The 19,521-nt window shown below is 39.8% G+C and overlaps 1 protein-coding gene across 1 annotated transcript in view; it reads left to right on the top strand.

Moving 5' to 3' along the window:
- Positions 1-19,521, top strand: part of PRKDC (protein kinase, DNA-activated, catalytic subunit) — a 198,583-nt gene that overhangs the window by 137,891 nt on the left and 41,171 nt on the right. Inside the window, exons 68-70 of the mRNA XM_090283716.1 lie at positions 1,338-1,449; positions 15,454-15,643; positions 18,837-19,011. Coding sequence (XP_090139842.1) covers positions 1,338-1,449; positions 15,454-15,643; positions 18,837-19,011 — 477 coding nt within the window. The remainder of the gene's footprint in view (positions 1-1,337; positions 1,450-15,453; positions 15,644-18,836; positions 19,012-19,521) is intronic.

Raw genomic sequence — 19,521 nt, forward strand, 5'->3', positions numbered from 1 at the left:
TTTTTCTTATTGAAAGTATATATATTGTTAATATATGGGTTAGAAACTGCTTTGAGATCATTCTAAAAATATGTATTTTGAGATTATTAAAATGAATGTTTAAAATGATGAAGCACTTAGGCACTGGGGATGCAAAGCCAAGTAAAACAGACTGCCCACCTTGAAGAAGCTTTCAGAATTGTGGGGTGATTTCAATACGATGTGATAGCTGCTGAGGCAGAGGCGTGCACAGGATCCCATGTGAAACACAGATGACAGAACCTGGACTGAGGGGTGTGAAAGGCTCCTGGAGGAGGGGCCTGAGTTAAGTGTGGAAGTGGGAGAGGGATTTGCAGAATGCCTGCTTCACAGCAAGCCTGCAGCATCCCCTGAGGTGCCCAAGTTCTGTGACTACTGGCTGCCAGGTGCCCTAGCCTGAGGGGAGGGGAGCTACAGCACTCAGACAGTGGTCTTTCTGCCACCACTATGTGGATTTTATCCTGGTGCCCATTGGAGTCCACCCAGTGCCAAAGGGAAAGAGTACATCTTTGTGAATATGAATTTTAATTGTTGTCCTAAGTAATTCAAAAGAGTATAAAAGATGCTTTTTGGAGTACTAATTGTTTTCTATTTTTCAGAAGCTATGTTAATCTCTTTGTAGCAGTTTTATGAGATGAAGATTCTCCTCACTTTCTAGAGACTTAAAGATTAAATAATTTTCCCATACTATTGAAGTTAAAGATCCAGATTTTGAAACCAGAACTGTCTTGATTTAAGCTTGTGTTTTTAACCACCAACAGAAAGAAAGCTAAAGCTTAAAACATTAGCAATGTGAAACTTAAATTTTATGAGAATTATTATGAATCCCTTTTCCAACACACTTGAAGCCAAATAATTTTGGGTATTATTATCATGTAACCTTGCGCACACACCAGGGCCTGGGGCAGTATTCCATAATTAACTACAACCATGCATCTCTAGCTTCAGTGGTGAATAGTCATATGAATGGCATAAACAGTGCCATATGCCAGTTCAGATTAGATTTGTCAAGGCAGTTGACTCCAACCCCAAGAAAACCTTTTCAGCTTTCAGTGCTTTTTTGATTTTGGAATTGTGGACCTTTACTAAATATAAAAATTGTATGTTTATTTCCCCATTTTGTTCTATATCCTTAAGAATAAGAATATATTAGATTTAATATGGTAACTTTGTTTTTCTGTTGTGAAAGAAGAGCGAAATATTTTTTAATTTGGACAAGAAATTTCAATTAAGTTTCTATTTACTAATGACAGTCCTACATTGTAAGTTGGTCTTGTTATTAAGCTGTGGATAGAGATATTTTCTAATATTATTTTTAGGTAATTTATCATCTCAAGTTCCCCTTAAGAGACTTCTAAAAACCTGGACAAACAGATATCCAGATGCTAAAATGGACCCAATGAACATCTGGGATGACATCATCACAAATCGGTAAGATGTGATTCTTTTGAGTTGAATGTGAATTATTTTCTGAAATTCCCGGAACTGTTTTAGAAAAATGTGGGGTTTGAGTCTAGTGTCGCTATCTCTCATCTTGCCAATTTCCCATTTAAGTTGTTCTACCAAAACTTTCCATGTCGGCAATATTCCTTTGTTCCCACTTGTCCCCTGTGGGGGAATTGCTGCCCAGTCACTTTGAGTTCATCTTGTGCTGGATGGTTAATTACAAGCATATTTTGGCAATGAGAGAAGGCAAGGGAGCAGCAGGGCCTGTGGTTCATGTGCTTCTGTCTCAGGGCTAAATGTTAGGTAGTGGTATGGCAGCAAAGAAAATACTGCTTAATGATTTTTTATTATCCTATTACAACTTTCCTGCCTCCCAACTTTATTACATAATTATATCTATTGATATTATATATAATGGTCTGAGATAATGTTCTTTTACTGAACTGGAAACAACCCTGGGTAATCCATAAGACAGTTAAACATATATTTAAGAGAAGAAGTAATAGACTCAGAGAAGTTGTCAGTTATTTTGTGCAAATACACACAGTAAGTAGGACTCAAGGACTGTGAAACCACATGTGATATATTCTTTCCACTATATTTTTAATTTACTTGTTATACTTTTTTTTATTTTTTATTTTGGGATAGGTGCTTATCTATAGAAAAGTTGCAAGTAAAGTAGAACTCTCCCGTGTACCTTTTACACAGATTCCCTGTTTTTTAACATTTTTAACATGTAGTCACATTAGCTTTTTAATTCTTTCTTCACATAACACATTTATTTTCTGAATCATTTGAGGGTAAGTTGCGTACACATATCTCCTTACTTTTTATCAGTATACTTTTCCTGACAAAAAGAGTATTTGTTCTCTTATATAACCACATTACAAGAATAATTTTACAGTTTTTTTTTTTTTTAATTCAATTTATTGGGGGTGACACTGGTTCACAAAACCATGCAGGTTTCAAATGTACAACTCATTAAAACATTATCTGCACACTGCATCGTGCACCCAGTGCACCCACTGCCCAAAGCAAACTCTCTTTCGATCCCTATTTATCCCCCCCTTTGCCCACCTCCTTTTAGCCCACACCTCCCTCTCCCTCTGGCTATCACCACACTGTTGTCTCTGTCTATGTGTTTATAAACATGTTTTTTGGCTAATCCTTTACCTTCTTTCCTCCAGTCCCCAAACTACCCTCCCATCTGACAGCAGTCAGTCTGTTCCATGTTTCTATGCCTCTGATTCTGTTTTGCTCACTAGTTTATTTTGTTCATTAGATACCACATATAACAAAGATCATGTGGTACATGTCTTTTTCTGACCAACTTATTTCACTTAGCATAATAAATTCCAGGTCCATCCATGCAGTCACAGAAGTTAAGATTTCCTTTCTCTCTCTCTCTCTCTCTTTTGGCTACATAACATTCCACTGTATAAATGTACCACAGGTTTTTTATCCAGTTATCTACTAATGGACACTTGGGCTGTTTCCAAATGAACACAGGGATGCATATATTCTTTTGAATTGGTGTTTCAGGTTTTTTTCGGAAATACTCACTGACGTGGAATTGCTAGGTCAAAAGGAAGTTCCATTTTTTATTTTTTTGAGGAACTCCATACTGCTTTCCACAGTGGCTGCACCAATTTGCATTCGTTTACATTCCCACCAAAAGTGCACAAGGGGTCCCCTTTCTCCACATCCTCACCAGCACTTGTTTGTTGATATGTTGATAATGGAGTCTCCAGCAGGAATGAGGTGATGTCTCATTGTGGTTTTAATTTGCATTTCTCTAGTGATTAGTGACTTTGAGCATCTTTTCATATGTCCATTGGCTATCTATCCTCTTTGGAGAAGTGTCTTATTCAGGTCCTTTGCCCATTTTTTAATTGGATTGTTTAACTGGTGTTGAGTTGTATAAGTTATTTAAATATTTTGGAAATTAACCCCAATCAGATGTATCATTGACAAATATGTTCTCCCATTCAGTGGGTTCCCTTTTCATTTTGTTGATGGTTTCTTTTGATGTGCAAAGCTTTTTAGTTTGATGTAGTCCCATTTGTTTATTTTTTTCCTTTGTTTCCCTAGCCCTAGGAGATATATCGGCAAAAGTATTTCTACAAGAGATATCTGATATTTTACTGCCTATGTTTTCTTATGAGATTTTTATGGTTTTGTGACTTACATTGAAGTCTTTTATCCATTTTGAGTTTATTCTTCTGTATGTCTTGTTTCATTTTTTTTGCATGTACCTGTCCAGTTTTCCCAGCACCATTTATTGAAGGACTGTCTATTCCATTGTATAATCTTAGTTCCCCTGTCAAATATTAATTTAACATAAAGGCATGGATTTATTTCTGGGCCCTCTATTCTGTTGATCTATATGCCTGGTCTTAGGCCATTATCAGACTTTTGATTTACAAGGCCCCGTTGTATAGTTTGATATCAGGTATTGTGATACCTCCAATTTTGTTCTCTTTCTCAAGATAGATGAGGCTGTTCAGAGTCTTTTTTGGTTCCATATAAACTTCTGGAACATTTGCTCCGGACCTGTGAAATATGCCATTGATCTTTTCATAGGAATTGCATTGAATCTCTAGATTGCTTTGGGTAATATGGACATTTTTTTTAAGTATATTTTATTGACTATGTGGTTACAGTAGTTCCAATTTTTTTCCACTTTGCTTTTCTCTGCCCAGTACCCCCCTTCTACCCGCCTTAGTTCATGTCCATGGGTCGTGTATATAAGTTTCTTGGCTTCACCCTTTGCTATATTATTCTTAACTTCCCCTGTCTATTTTGTACCAACCGATTATGCTTTTTAATTCCTGCACCATATCCCCATTTCTCCCCCTCCCCACTCCTAGCTGATAACCCTACAAATGATCCCCATACCTATGATTCTATTCCTATTCTGATTTACTTAGTTGGATTTTGTTTTTATTTCTAAGATTCAGTTATTGATAGTTGTGAGTTTGTTGTCATTTTAGTGTTTGTAGTTTTGATCTTCTTTTTCTTAAGTAAGTCCCTTTGACATTTCATATAATAATGGCTTGGTGATGATGAGCTCCTTTAGCTTTACCTTGTCTGGGAAGCATTTCATCTGCCCTTCCATTCCAAATAATAGTTTTTTCTGGATAGAATAATCTGGGTTGCAGGTTGCCTTTCATCATATTTGAATACTTCTTGCCAGTCCCTTCCTGCCTGCAAAGTGTCCTCTGAGAAACCAGGTGATAGTCTTATAGGCACCCCCCTGTAGGCAACTCTCCGCCTCTCTCTTACTGCCCCCAGGACTCTTTCTTTGTCTTTCATCTTCGACATCTCAGTCATGATGCGTCCTGGTGTGGTCCCCTCTGGGTCCAGCTCACCCGGGACCCTCTGTGCTTCCTGGACCTGTATGTCCATCTCCTTTGTAACATTTGGGAAATTTTCCTCATTATTTTCAATTTTTGCATCCTCATTCTGCACTGGTTGACTGTTTTTTTCTTCCTTATGTTCCAAATCATTGATTTGAACCCAAGTTTTCTCCCCTTCACCATTAGTTTTGTGTGGATTTTTCGTCATTCATTTAGCATAGCCTTCACTTCTTCTTATGCATTTGCTGTACTCGAGCATATCTGTCAAGCCTGTGAGCATCTTTATCACCAGTGGTTTGAATTCTGCATCTGTTAGATTGTCTGTCTCCTCATCTGTTAGGTTGGCTATCTCCTTGTTGCTTAGTTGTCCCACTGGAACCTTGATCCGTTCCTTTTTGGGCCATACTTCTCTGTCTCCTTATTCTGACAGGCTTCTGTGTTTGTTTGCCTCCACCTCCCAGGTAGAGCTGTTACTCCTGTTACGTTGTAAGGGCCGGAGCCTTAGGGATTCGTCAGTGTAGGGCAACCTGTTTCACCACGTTGTGGAGCTGTATGTGGGGTAGGGGTCCAAGAGGGAACAGTGCCACCTGCCCATTACTCGCCCCTTTTCCAGGCACTTCTCCCACTTCCGCACCAGACTGGTGCCCCTCTAACTGCTGCCCTGGCTGTCGTTCCCAGAGTGGGTGGATCTGTGGACGTCCTGGGACCATGGGGTCCCTTTAAACAAGCGGACTTTGCTGAGACTGGGCATTTCTGCCTCCATCCCAACCCCCACTGGTGTGCACAGTCAGAAGCAATGAGGCTTGATTTTTCCCTGCTGCTGGGACCATGAGCTGCCAGGTCCAGTGAGGAGCTGGGAACGCTCCCCAGGTGTGCCTCCCGACTTTTTAAAATGTGTGACTGCACTTTCTGCCAGTCTGCTGCTGCTGCCACCACCACACCACATCCTCTCCGCCCCAGCTCTGCCCCTCCTACCTGTCTGGATGAGTATTTCTTCTTATATCTTTGTTTGCTGGACTTCCATGTAGTTTGATTTTTTGGAACTTTGGTTCTTTCTAGTTTTGAGGTAGTTGTATTTCTTCTTAGTCGTGGAGGGAGACGCAGCGTATCTGTCTACTCCTCCATCTTGGCCGGAAGTCTCATAAATCATTATTGAGCACCTGGTACATGATGGGCACCGTGCTGGGGCTTGGTTGTCATGGTGAGTGACACAGACTTGGCCAGTGAGCACCTGGCGGTCAGAGACCAGCAGGAGAGATGTGAATGAAATAATCTCCCCAGTATGGACATTTTAATGATGTTAATGCATCCACTCTATGAACATGGTATATGCTTCCACTTATTTCTATATTTATCAGTTTTTTCCTCCAATATCCTAATATTTTCCAAGTATAGGTCTTTTACCTTCTTGGTTAAATTTATTCCTAAGTACCTATTTTTTTTGGTTGCAATGGTAAATGAGATTGTTTTCTTAACTTCTCTTTCTGATAGTTCATTATTAGTGAATAAAAATGCCACCAATGTCTGAATATTAATTTTGTATCTCACTAGTTTGCCTAACTTATTTGTTAGATCTAATAGTTTTTTGGTGGAGTCTTTAGGGTTTTGCATGTATAATATCATGTCACCTGTGAATAATGACAGTTTTACTTTTCCTTTTCCGTTTGGATGCCTTTTATTTCTTCTTCATCTCATTGCTGTGGCTAGGACTTCCAGTACTATGCTATGTAAGAGTGGTGAAAGCAGACATCCTTGCCTTGTTTGTGATCTTAAGGGAAACACTTTCAGTTTTTGCCCATTGAGTGTGATTCTGGCTGTAGATATGTAATACATGGGTTTTATTATATCAAGATATGATCTCTCTATTCCCACTCTGCTGAGAGTTTTTATCAGAAGTTGGTGCTGGATTTTATCAAATATTTTTTCTGCATCTGTTGATGTGATCATGTCATTTTTATTCTTCATTTTGTTTTATGTGATGTGTTGTATCATGTATTGATTTGCGAATATCATATCAACCTTACATCTCTGGAATAAATACCACTAGATTATGGTATATGATCTATATAATGTATTCCTGGATCTGGTTTGCCAATATTTTGTTGAGGGTTTTAGCATCTGTGTTCATCAAGGATATTGGCCTATAATTTTCTTTCTTTGTAGTGTCTTTATTTGGTTTTGTAATTAGGATTATGCTGGCCTCGTAGAAAGAGCTTGAAAGTCTTCCCTCCTCTTGAATTTTTTGGAATAGTTTAAGGAGGAAAGGTGTTAAGTCTTCTTTGAATGTTAGGTAAAATTCACCTGTGAAGCCATCTAGTCCAGGACTTTTGTTCACTGAGTTTTTTTTATTATTATTTCAGTTTCATTAGGTGTAATCAGTCTATTCAGGTTTTCTGATTCTTCCTGATTTAGTTTTGGAAGATTGTATGTTTCTAGGAATTTATCATCTCAACCAGACTGTCCAATTTGTTGGCATATACTTGTACATAGTATTTCTTACAATCCTTTATATTTTTGTGGTGTCAGTTGTTACTTCTCTTTCATTTTTGATTTTATTTATTTGGGTTCTCTTTTTTTCTTGATGAGTCAGGTTAAAGGTTTGTCAGTCTTGTTTTTATTTTCAAAGAACCAGCTCTTGGTTTCAGTGACCTTTTGTATTGTTCTTTTAGTCTTATGTCATTTATTTCCGCTCTGATCTTTATTATTTCCTTCCTTCTACTTCCTCTGGGCTTGTATGTTGTTCTTTTTGTAGTTCTTTTTTTTTTTTTAATGTGTTTTATTGATTATAGTGTTACATTTGTTCCAATTTCCCTTCCCTCTGCTCCCCTCCACCCGGTGGCCCCCCTCCCTCCCCTTGTCCCCCCCTTTTAGTCCATGTCCATTGGTTGTACATATAGTTCTTCTCAACCTCTCTCTGTCTATTCCATTCCCTCCTACGATGTTTCTTAATTCCTATACCATCTCCCTCCCTTTCCCCCTTCCCCTTCCCTGCTGACCTCCCCCCCAATATGTTTCCCATATCTATAGTTCTTTTTCCACTCTCATTGCTTATTTAGTTTGCCTTTGCTTCAATTCCCTAGCTTCTGTTGTTGTTTCTGGTGATGCAGTTTTCATTTTAGTGTTCATAGTTTTGATCCTCCTTTTTCTAAACCAGTCCTTTTAACATCTCATATAACAGTGGTTTGGATCTAATGAACTCTTTCAGTTTTATTTTGTCCTGGAAACACTTTCTCTGCCCTTCTATTCTGAATGACAGCTTCGCTGGATAAAGTATTCGTGGTTGTAGGTTTTGGATTTTCATTGCTTTGAATATTTCTTGCCAGTCCCTTCTTGCCTGCAGGGTCTCCCTTGAGAAGTCAGCTGATAGTCTAATTGGGACCCCTTTGTACATGATTCTTTTCTTCTCTCTTGCTGCTTTTAAGATTCTCTCTTTATCTTTAACTTTTGACATTTTGATTATAATGTGTCTTGGAGTGGTTCTCCCTGGGTCCAGTTGTTTTGGAACTCTCTGTGCTTCCTGGACCTGTAAGTCTATTTCCTTCCCCAAGTTTGGGAAGTTCTGCTTTATAATATTTTCACATAATTTTTCGATTTCTAGTTCATCTTCTTCACCTTATGGCAAACCAGTTATTCTTATGTTGGGCCTTTTATAGCTGTCCCAGAGGTTTCTGATCCTCTCATCCTTGCTTCTTGTTTCCTCTCTCTGCACTGGTTGACTGTTTGTTCCTTCTCTATGTTCTGGTTTGTGGATTTGAACTCTGGATTTTATTTCCTCACCATCTGTCTCGTATGAGGTTTTGTTCCTTTCAGTATGGGTGTTTTTCAATTCTTTCTCATCTTTTTCCAGATCTTTTGTTAATTCTGTAAGCCACCTGATAACAATGGCCCTGAACTGAGCCTCTGACAGGTTTCTTATTTGTTCATCTGTCAGGTTCTGCATCTGTTGCCTGGTGAGCTGCGCCACCGGGATTTCTATAGTTGTCTGCCTCATTTTGACAGATGCGTTTTGCTTTCTTGGGCCGGCTATAGGGGGCAGTGCCTGTGTACTCGTCACAACCCAACGACCGGCGCAGATCTGCAACCTTTTTCGCCGCTCTGTGGCCCTTTGTCGTCACAACCCAGCGACCGGCGGTGGTCCAGCAACCTTTCTCGCCGCGCTGTGGCCCTTTGTCATCACTGCCCAGCAACCAGTGGCTACCCGCAACCTATTTCGCAGCGCCCTGGCACTTTGTGTGGGGGGTCCAAGATGGATTCCCGCAGTTATTCTGCTAGGAGACTGGGATCTGTCCTCCCGCCCTCTGAGCCTCGCTGTTCGGGGTGATGTGGTGGCTGCTTTTCCCAGCATTGGGGTTGCAAGCTGCCGGGGTTAGACTGCAGCTGAGATTGCTCTCCCTGCCGCCGTCCCTGGTGCAACCGCAAACAGCTCCGCCCCCTTTCGCTCTTACCTGCCCAAAGGGCGCCGGTGGCTTATAACTTTGTACGTTGGGCTTCTGTGTAGTTTTATTTTCTGGAATTTCTAGTTATCTTTTGTTTTGAAGTAGTTGTATTCCTCTCTAGTTGTAGAGGGAGACCGAGCGTGTCCGTCTAAGCCTCCATCTTGGCCGGAAGTGTTCTTTTTGTAGTTCTTTAAGGTGTAGAGTTAGATTGTTTATTTGAGATTTTCTTACTTCTTAAGGTAGGCCTGTAATGCTATGTACTTTCCTCTTAGGACTGCTTTTGCTGTCCTATAGAAGTTGGGTTGTTGTGTGTTCATTTTCATTTGTTTCCAGGTAATTTTTTTGTCTCTTCCTTCATCTCATTGTTAACTCATTCATTTTTTTAATAACATGCTATTAGCCTTCATATGTTTGAACGTTTTTCAGGGTTTTTTTTTAATTTATTTTTTATTGTAGTTGATTTGTAGTTTCATATCATGTGGTCAGAGCATATGCTTGATATGATTTCAATCTTCTTGAATTTGTTAAGACTTATTTAGCATCCTAGCGTGTGATCTGTCTTTGAGAATGTTCTGTGTGCACTTGAGAAGAATATATATTCTGCTGCTTTGGGATTAAATGTTTTATAAATATCAATTATATCCATCGGATCCTGTATGTTGTTTAAGGTCACTGTTGGATTGTTGATTTTTGTCTGGAAGATCTCTCCATTATTGACAGTGGGGTGTTAAAATCACCTACAGTGACTGTCTGCTGTCAATCTCTTCCTTAAAGTCCACCAAGATTTTCTTTATATATTTAGGCGCTCCTATATTGGGTGCACATATGTTTACAAGTGTTACAGCCTCTTGTTGGATTGATCCCTTTAGTATTATGTAGTTACAGTTTTTGTTTCTTGTTATGGCTTGTGTTTTGAAGTCTGTTTTTGTCAGATATAAGTAGTGCTACCCAGCTTTAAAAAAATTTTTTTCATTTCCATTTGCATGGAATATTTTTTTCTCATTCAGTCTTTGTGTACTTTTGATCTGAGGTTGGTCTCTTGTAGAGAGCATATACATGGGTTATGTTTTCTTACCCATTCAGCTACCCTATGTCTTTTGATTGGATCATTTTCTCCATTTACATTCAAGGTTATTATGAATAGATACTTAGTTATTGCCATTTTATTCCTTATCCCTTTGTTTATCTCTCTCAATTTCTTTTATTCTTTTTTCTTAAAGGAGGCCCTTTAACATTTCTTGCAATGCTGGTTTGGTAGTAACGAACTCCTTTAGTTTTTTGTTTTTATGGAAAGTTTTTTATTTTGCCTTCAATTTTGATGCTAGCCTTTCTGGATAGATTAGTCTTGGTTGTAGGTCCTTGCTTTTCATCACTTTGAATATTTCTGGTCTGAAGGATTTCTATTGAGAAATTAGCTGACAGCCTTATGGGAGCTCCCTTGTAGGTAACTAATTGCTTTTCTCTTGATGCTTTTAAGATTCTCTCTTTGTCTTTAATCATTGCCATTTTAATTATAATGTGTCATGGTGTGGTCTTCCTTGGGTTCATCTTGATTGAGATGCTCTGTGCTTCCTGAACTTGTATGACATTGTGCTTCACCAGTTCAGGGAAGTTTTCAGCCTTTATTTCTTCAAACAGGTTCTCTATCCCTTGCTCACTCTCTTTTCCTTCTTGTATCCCTATAATGCAGATGTTATGATTGATGTTGTCCCAGGGGTCTCTTAGACTTTCCTGACTTCCAACATTTTTAAAATTTTCTTTTCTTTTAGATGCTCTGCTGGGATGCTTACTGTCATCTTGTTCTCTAACTTTCCGATTTGATCCTCTGCCTCATCTAACTTGCTATTGATTGTTTTCTAGTATATCCTTTATTTCAGGGACTGTATTGTTTATATCTGACAAATACATATTTTTATGGTTTCTGTGATCTTTTTAATGCTCACTATTTTTTTGCTTTAAGTTGTCACTGAGATCATTCATTTTTTTCCCTAAGGTTCTTGAGCATCCCTATAACCATTGCTTTAAACTCTGTATCTGGTATTTTGGTTTCTTCCATTTCATTTAATTCTTTTTCTGGAAATTTCTCCTGTTCTTTCATTTGGGACAAAATTATTTGTCTTCCCATTTTGTCTCTTGTTTATTAAGTAAATCTGCTACTTTTCCCAAACTTGTTATGATAGCTTTATGATGATTTTGTCAGGCTCAGGGGAACAATCTGCCAGATCGCCTGAGCTCTGTGCTCTAGGAATGTTTCTTGTGTGTTCGTGCATCCCTTGTAGTTGAGCCTCGAATGCTGTTGGCCTTTATGTGGGCTGGCCGAATATATGGGTAAAGCTTGATCACTGTGTGTGAGGTGCTGTGCAGAGGCTGCCCCTTGAGGCAGAGTTGTTCCCAGGAGGGTCTGGTGCTTGCCGGTATCCCCCTTTGGGTGTGCTGCTTGTGTGGCTAGTTGGGTCAAGCTCTGGTGTGGTCTGAAGCCCACTACTGCTTCTGCTGGTTCTGGATCCACTTGGATGGGGTTCAGGTACAGGACAATGTCAGACCTTGTGTGTAGCCAGGCTTGGGCTTTCTGGAGCTACCAGACTTTTTACTGTTTGTGACTGCATCTGCTGGACCTGGGTGTGCCTGAGAGGTGCCAATATGTGTACAAGGGTCAGCTTTCTCCAGCTTAGTGCTGGGGGCAGATCTAAAAAAGGTCTGAAGCTCCCTGAGGTCTGTTTCCACCTGTCGCCTATCTTATCCCCTGAGGTTACCTGGTCTTCCTCCAGAGCCTTTCAAAGAAAGACTGTAGAGTGGGCCCAAGATGGCTGTGACCCACACACCCTTCCACAGTTTTCAAGCTCAGTAGAGCAGGGCAACTAGTCTTAGGAGGATGGGGCTTGTGGGTCCCCTACTTGGGGTCATGTGGTGAGGCACCCAGTGAGAGAAAAGTGGTCCCTACTCCAGAGCCAAACCACTGTCTGCCAGAGTCTCCAGCTCTCGTTCCCCCAGGAGGGGCACACCGCAGCAAGCTCTGCTGGGCAGAGCCATTGGGCTCAGGAGGACAGATTTTTTAAGAGTATCCTGTTGGGGGCAATGCTGGCCCAGTCCACAGGAGGGGGCTAAGCACTTCGTCCTTGTCCCAGATGAGAGACTCTGAGGGACTCACACTCGAATGTCCCATTTCTGAGCCACTTCCCCTTCTCTCTGCAGAACTGAGCTCAGTGGGTGTGGTGTCTGGGACTTCGTAGGGCAGATTCAAACAGTCTCCCATTAGAGGTGGTAACCTCAAGCCTGTAAGGTCCCCTGGTCAGATGAGCCAAAGGCTCTGTTCAGCAGTAAGCAGGCATACAAATTCATTTGCCTGCCCATAAAGGGCTATCATAAAGGCTTCAAGTTTGGAAAGGCTCTTGTTTGGAAATTTAGTTAAACAGAGCTTTGCACCAAGTTTCCCAGCCTGATGGGCCAATTCCCTGGCTTAGATTGGCAAGGCCTCCATCTGGGCTCTCTGCTCAAGTGCTGATGTAATCAGGGTTGCAGGATGAGCTATACAGATTCTGCAGATCTCTGGTTAAGTTTCCTGGTTAGGCTAGTCTGGAAGCTGTATTCAGTGGTGGGCAGGGCTATAAATTATCTTTCCTGCCTAGTTGGGGCTTTGGAACAGGCCCCAGTGCCTGGCATTGCATTTTGTTTAGGGATGAATCAGGTAGAACTGCACACCGAGCTTTCTTGTCAGATGGGGTCACCATATTGGCTCTGCTGACACAGGGCTGCTAGCTGAACTCTCTTTGCTCAAGTGCTGCTATAATTGGGGTTACAGGGTTGGCTGCACAGAATCCCAGGAGCTCTGGTTAAGTGTTGGTTGGCAGGATTGGAAGTTGTATTCAGCAGTGGATGTGGCTACGGATCAGCTTCCCTGTCTGGGCTAGGCCAAAGAACAGGCCCCAAGGTGGCAAGGCTCTTGGAAGCAAATCCAGCTGAACTGTGCACCAAGATCTCTGGCCAGATGGGACCACTGGTAGACCTGTCTGCTCAAGTGCTGCTAGGCTAAACAGCATTAGGGTGCTCTAGTCAGGTTTCCTGATCTGTCAGTCAGTGCTGGGAGCTACCGTCAGCAATTAGCAGAGCTATGTAAATTAGCTTCCCTGGATAGAGGGACAAAACAACACTCCAAGACCAGCAAGGCCCATTGTTTGGGGCCCCAAATCAGGCAGACCTGTGCCCTGTCAACTTCCCTGGTCAGAATGGGCCACCGTCTTGGCTCTACAGATGAGTGGACATCTGAGGATGAGGAGACATCTGCAGATGAGGTTAGGATATCTACTTGGGCACTGCTATTGAGTAGGAACTCAGTCTGCCAAGATCTGAGCCCTAATTGCTGAAAGCTCCACCCCCTTCGGTCACAGTCTGATCTGTAGTGATCAAGTCCCCATGATCCCTGTGAAATGAGATCTGAGTGGGCCTATCAAGTAGTGACTCACACCACAGGGGTAGCTGGATGTTCACCGTGGACTCCCTTTTTTTCACTTGAGAAACTGTATGCTCCAGGGTAGGAGTAAGGTGCCCTCTCAGAGCAGTGCTGTGCTGACCTGGGGGATGGATCATGTAGTCCTAGCCTTGGAATGCAGTCCATCTCAGTCTCTGTATATGAGGGTTGATGGGATGGTGCTTAAGGCATACCCTCGTATTCTAGGATTTTCACAATGGTGTCTTGTCATGAGTTAGTTGGTTTTCTTGTGAAGGGACTGAATTCAAGAACAACCTGTGTCTCCATCTTGATGACACCACTCCTTCATTGTTCTCACAGTGGTTTGCATTGATTGCTCTTTGAATATGAAACAGATGTTGCCCACTTGGGGTAAACTATGTAGTTATAATGATCCCTTTTATATATTCTTAGATTTGCTAATATTTTGTTAAGAATTGTAATTGTCTATATTCAGGTGGGATATTGGTTTGTAATTTTCTTTTTTGTATTGTCTTTGACAGGTTTTGGTATTAGGATTGTGCTATTTTCATAAAATCAGTTAAGTCAAGTTCCCTTCTCCCTTTTAGAAAAGTTTAACATTCTTTTTATTTTTTACTTGAATTTTTGATAGTATTTACAAGTGAAACTATATGGGTCTGGGGTTTTGCTTTGAGAAAGATTTTTTGATAATGCATGTAACTTCAGTAGATACAGGGATATTTAAATTTTCTATTATTGTGTATCAGTTTTGTTAAGTTGTATTTTTCCATTTCATCTGAGTTGTCAAATTGCTGACATAAAGTTGCTGAGATTATTTTTTGTAGTATCTGGTGGGAACCCCTTTTTCATTCCTGATATTTGTAATTTCTGTTCTTTTTTTTTTTTTTCTTAATCAGCCTAGCTATAGAGGTTTGTCACTTGATCTCAAAGGACCAGCCTCTGCCTTTGCTAATTTTCATTATTTATCTGTTTTCTATTTCATTCACTTCTGGTCTCATTTTTAGTTTATTCTCCTTTCTACTTTCTTTAAACTTCCATTGCTGTTATGTTTTTAGTTTCTTGGAGTGGAAACTTTGATCCTTGATTTTATACTTTTTCTTCCCTAATATAAACATTAAAGTTGTACATGTCTTTCTAGGTATCACATTAACTGCACATTTGGGTATGTTGTGGTTACATTATTATTTAGTTCAAATACTTCCTAATTTTCATGTGATTTCTTTTTAAAATAAAACTATTTTAATTTTCAAATAGGTGAATTTTCTGTTCTTATTGTTATTAATTTATAAAATAATTCCATTGTGGTCACAAATCACACTCTGTTAGGGTTTCAGTGTTTTTAAATTTATTGAGACTTGTTTTATGGTCTAGCATATGATCTGTTTTAGTAAATATATTATTGTACTTGAAAATCCTATATATTCTGCAGTTCTTGGAGGGAGGGACTTTTGTTTATTGGGTAGGGAACCAAGGAGCACAGAAGCAGATAGATTACTGGAGAATCTTGTATCTTTGGAATAACCAAAGAAATAAAAGGAAGAGATACATGAGACATGCTAGTTTACCTGACTACAGCTTTTCTAAGAAAATTGAAATTAATTCCTTGATGAACAGAAAATTAGTCCAGAAAATGAGCAAAAGTTTAATAACTGTAGAATTCTGTCTGTGAATGCTATCCAGTAGTCCCCAATATGTCAAAGATTTCTTTCATAAGGTATTAATTCTTGTTTTTCTTTGTTTTGTGTAGATGTTTCTTTCTCAGCAAAATAGAGGAGAAACTTACCCTTCTTCCAGATTACCATAGTATGAACATTGATACAGATGCAGATTCCAGTGACAGGATGGAAGTGCAGGAGCAAGGAGAAGATATTTGCTCTCTGGTTAAGAGCTGTAAGTTCTCCATGAAAATGAAGATGATAGAGAGCGCGAGAGAACAGGTAGCTATTAATATTTGTGTTCCTCTACTGTGTCACAGAATTTCTTTAAATTAGTTTTTTTAACTTTTCTTTAAAATATGTATCTTAAAGATAATTGAGTAATTAGTGATTTTTCTCTTTATAACAAAATAAGAAACACTTAAAATTATCCAGAATATTTTAGCAATATATTTACATATAAAGATGGGCTAAATAGAATTAGTTGTCAATACCAGTAATGTTGGAGATAGAGAGAAAAGGAATAATTTAAATCTTCAGATGACATAAAACCTTCAGGTTTTTTCAACTTAATTTTCCCATACTCTTCAAAACTTCAAAATGGCACAAGTGAAATTCAAATTTTGCCTCTTTTCATTACCAAGCACTTCACTAGGTGCTAGAGATAACATGTTGAACAAAATATAGAAAAGTGACAATTACAATATTTAATATTAAAAGACAATCACATGTGAAGGACATGACTTAGCCTCGTGGGAACAGGGAAAGCTTGGAGTAGGAAGTAATGTCTAAGTTGGATACTCAAGGGTGAAACAGGGCAGTGGGAATAACATATAAGACCCAGGAATGATGCAGAGCACTTGGTTTCCTGAGTGGAGCAAAGGTTAAATTTTAGTTCCTCCTAAATAGCTGTGTACCTTGTGCAAGAAAGCCCTGCAAGCAAGGTGATTAGATGTGCAATTTTAAAATGCATTTTGGTTCTTGTGAGAAGAAAGGATCTAAGAAAGGGCAAAGGATTAGCAAGCTTTTATATTCATCTATGTGAGAGATGATGGTGGCCATATCTAGGTTAGAGGTCAAGGAAATGAAGATGAGTGAACAGATTTAAGAAAAATGAGAAGACTTGCTCAGATGAGACATGATGATTAGTTCTGTTTGGGAAGAGAATGGATGCTACAGATTTTTGACCTGAGTCGCTGGATGGATGGGAATGCAAAAGGAAGGATAGTTTGTGGGGAAAATGTTACATTCATTTCGAGACATGTTAAATTTGCAAGGCCTGTAAGACAAGAAAGTTTTAATTTTCATTTAATAATTTGTGCATAAGAAATGTGAAACTCTGTAGAAAGAGAGTGCCCTGGCTAGGTGGCTCAGTTGCTTGAAGTACCGTCCATATACCAAATAGCTGTGGGTTCAATTCCCAGTCAGGGCACCTGCCTAGGATGTGGGTTCTATCCCTGGTCAGGGCACACATGGGAGGCAGCTCATCAGTGTTTCTCACATTGATGTTTCTCTCTCTCCCTCTCTCTCTCTTTCTCTCTCTCCATTGCCCCCTTCCTCTCTTTCTCTGAAATCAATAAGCATGTCCTTAGGTAAGGATTTAAAAAGAAAACGTTATGTTACTGATAGAGGTCTCAATGTGATCAGCATGTGAATAGTCACTGAAGCCATGGGAGTAGATAAGGTAACCAGTATCAATCCCCAAAACAGACAAGCAGTTATGGGGTGAGCACAGGAGGAGGTGCCTGCAAAGAAACTGTGATACCACAGGGGAAGGGCCAGAAAACATCAGTGTCAGTTACCAAAGAAGGTGAAGGTGTGAAAAGATTGAAAAGTGACCCATATGGCTTAGTTGGTTGGGTGTTGTTCCACAAAGTGAAAGATCACCAGTTTGATTCCCCTTCAGGGCACATGCCTGAGTTGCAGGTTCGCTCCCTGGTTGGGGTACATGCGAGAGGCAACTGATTAATGTTTCTCACCCTCTCTTTCTCCCTCCTTTCCCCTCTCTCTAAAAATAAAAACATAAAATATTTTAAAAGTAAAAGGAGAATGGTGTTAAGTTTGGTGAGGACCATTTCACTGTAGTAAAAAAAGTCAGACTATAGTGGGTGGAGAGATGGGTGAAAGTTGGAGGAAAGGATATGGAGACAGTGAGCATAGATAGGCTGTTCCTTAAGAAACCATGTCAAGTGGGGTCATAGAGGAAACATTTTTTTTAAGATAAAAGGGACTGGACATGTTTAAATCCTAATGGAAGAAACTAATAGGTCAGGAGAAATTTGCCACACAGAGGAGGATTCACTGGTGAAATAGGATTCATTGTGGAGGTTGACAGGGGCAGGACTCAGGGCAGAGGCAAGTCTTCCATTGTAATGGAGGGCAGGAAAAAAGGATGTGTGAGGGCGAGTGAGAGAGCTCATCTGTTTTCTCTGAGAAGTGGGAGCTATTGAGTAGTAAGGAGAATTAAGAAAAGTGAGATTTGGAGATGGCCCTGTATTGTGGTGGGGAAAGCTGACCAGCACACTAGGAAAGGATTGTCAGACAGCGCTGAACATGGTTATTGTCTTCAGTAAATCTGTCAGTGTAAGAGCAGAGAAGGCATGCACTTTGATTAACTCAGAGTATGTTTTTTCCTGGTAGGTGTGACACCTGGCAAATGACATGTAAAGGCTAAAGGTCTGAGAGTACCACTAAGAGAATGGTGGGAATGATTGGTTTGCTTAATTGGGCATAGAAGGAAGTATTAATAAAAGCAGAAAGAAGGAAGGTTAAGTTACCAGAAATCTTAAGTAGGTTATAAAGTTAATGATAGAATGAATTTGGTGAGTGGAAGAGCAGGTCTGTGGTCAGAATGGGATGGTTGGAGTTTAAGAATTTAGTGGTGAGGGAGTTTTGGATAATGACGAGGACCATGGAGTAGCTAAGAAACTACACCCAGCACTCTAAGGAAAAACGGTATTATCCCTGCCCTCATGATTGCTGTCTAATGACAGGGCATGAACTACACTTAAAAGCAACAGCAGCATCAGGTGGATGAAGAAAAGAGATGTCAACAATTCTAGGAGACCACAGGGAAGAAGAGAAATTCTTCCTGGAATAGGAAGGCTTCATGGAGCTGGACACATCTGGACCTGGCTCTATGGGAATGGTAGGGTTTGGATTTGGAGAGGAGACAAGTGTATTATAGGTATAAGATTATTCCAACAAAATCATGAAGGTGAGAAACTGGGAATGGCAGAGTGTACTCTGAGCAGAGAGGTTGTGATGGGGAGAGGCATCTCATGATGAATGGTTTGAAGTGGATCATGAAGCATTTATTTAATTTAAGCAAAGGAAATGGATTAGCTGCTCTACGGTAAATTGTGTCGTGCAAAAAGGAAACCAGGCTTATTAACAAAAACTTCTCTTGTAAAATAGTTTTATTTCTACAATTATAGTTATGGCATTATACCACTTTCTCTCTTCTGTTACATAGAACAATTTCTCACTTGCCATGAAACTGCTGAAGGAGATGCGTAAAGAGTCAAAAACAAAAGACGATTGGCTGGTGAAATGGGTGCATAGCTACTGTCGACTCAGGCACAGTCAGAGCCGGACCCAGAAATGTCCTGAGCAGATTCTTACTGTGTTGAAGACAGTCTCTTTGTTGGGTATGAGACTACTCTTATCTATACAAGTTTAAGAATGTTATATTATATGTTGCTTTATCTGATTTTGGGAATTAAATCTTTGGAACCAATGTACTTCATATCCTGTATTGCTATTGAATATGACATTTGCAGCTTTTATTTCTTTATCTTTAAAATGGAATTGAAAGTAAAAGTTTTTAAAATACTTAGTCCAATCATGAATCAAATAGTTTAATTATTTAGAAAACTATGTTTACATATAAGAATTACCTTGTAAAAACTTAGACATGAAAAGCCTTTTTCCTCCTCAGATTTTTGCTTTTCATAACAATATAGCCTTAAAGACTGAGGGGAGAAAAACTTTCTCTGGGTTTTGGACCTGGTATGCTAGCCTGGTTACCATATATCCAAAGGTACGTCGTAGCACCATTATTGAACATGCTTGCAACCATATTCCCAGATTTGACTCCTCAGCAGGACAAGGAATCATATTTGAATATGAGCCTCAGTCAATGCGCAGACCGGAAAAGC

This window comes from Furipterus horrens, unplaced genomic scaffold, assembly GCF_987537825.1.
Source record: "Furipterus horrens unplaced genomic scaffold, mFurHor1.1.pri manual_scaffold_7, whole genome shotgun sequence".
Taxonomy (NCBI): domain Eukaryota; kingdom Metazoa; phylum Chordata; class Mammalia; order Chiroptera; family Furipteridae; genus Furipterus; species Furipterus horrens.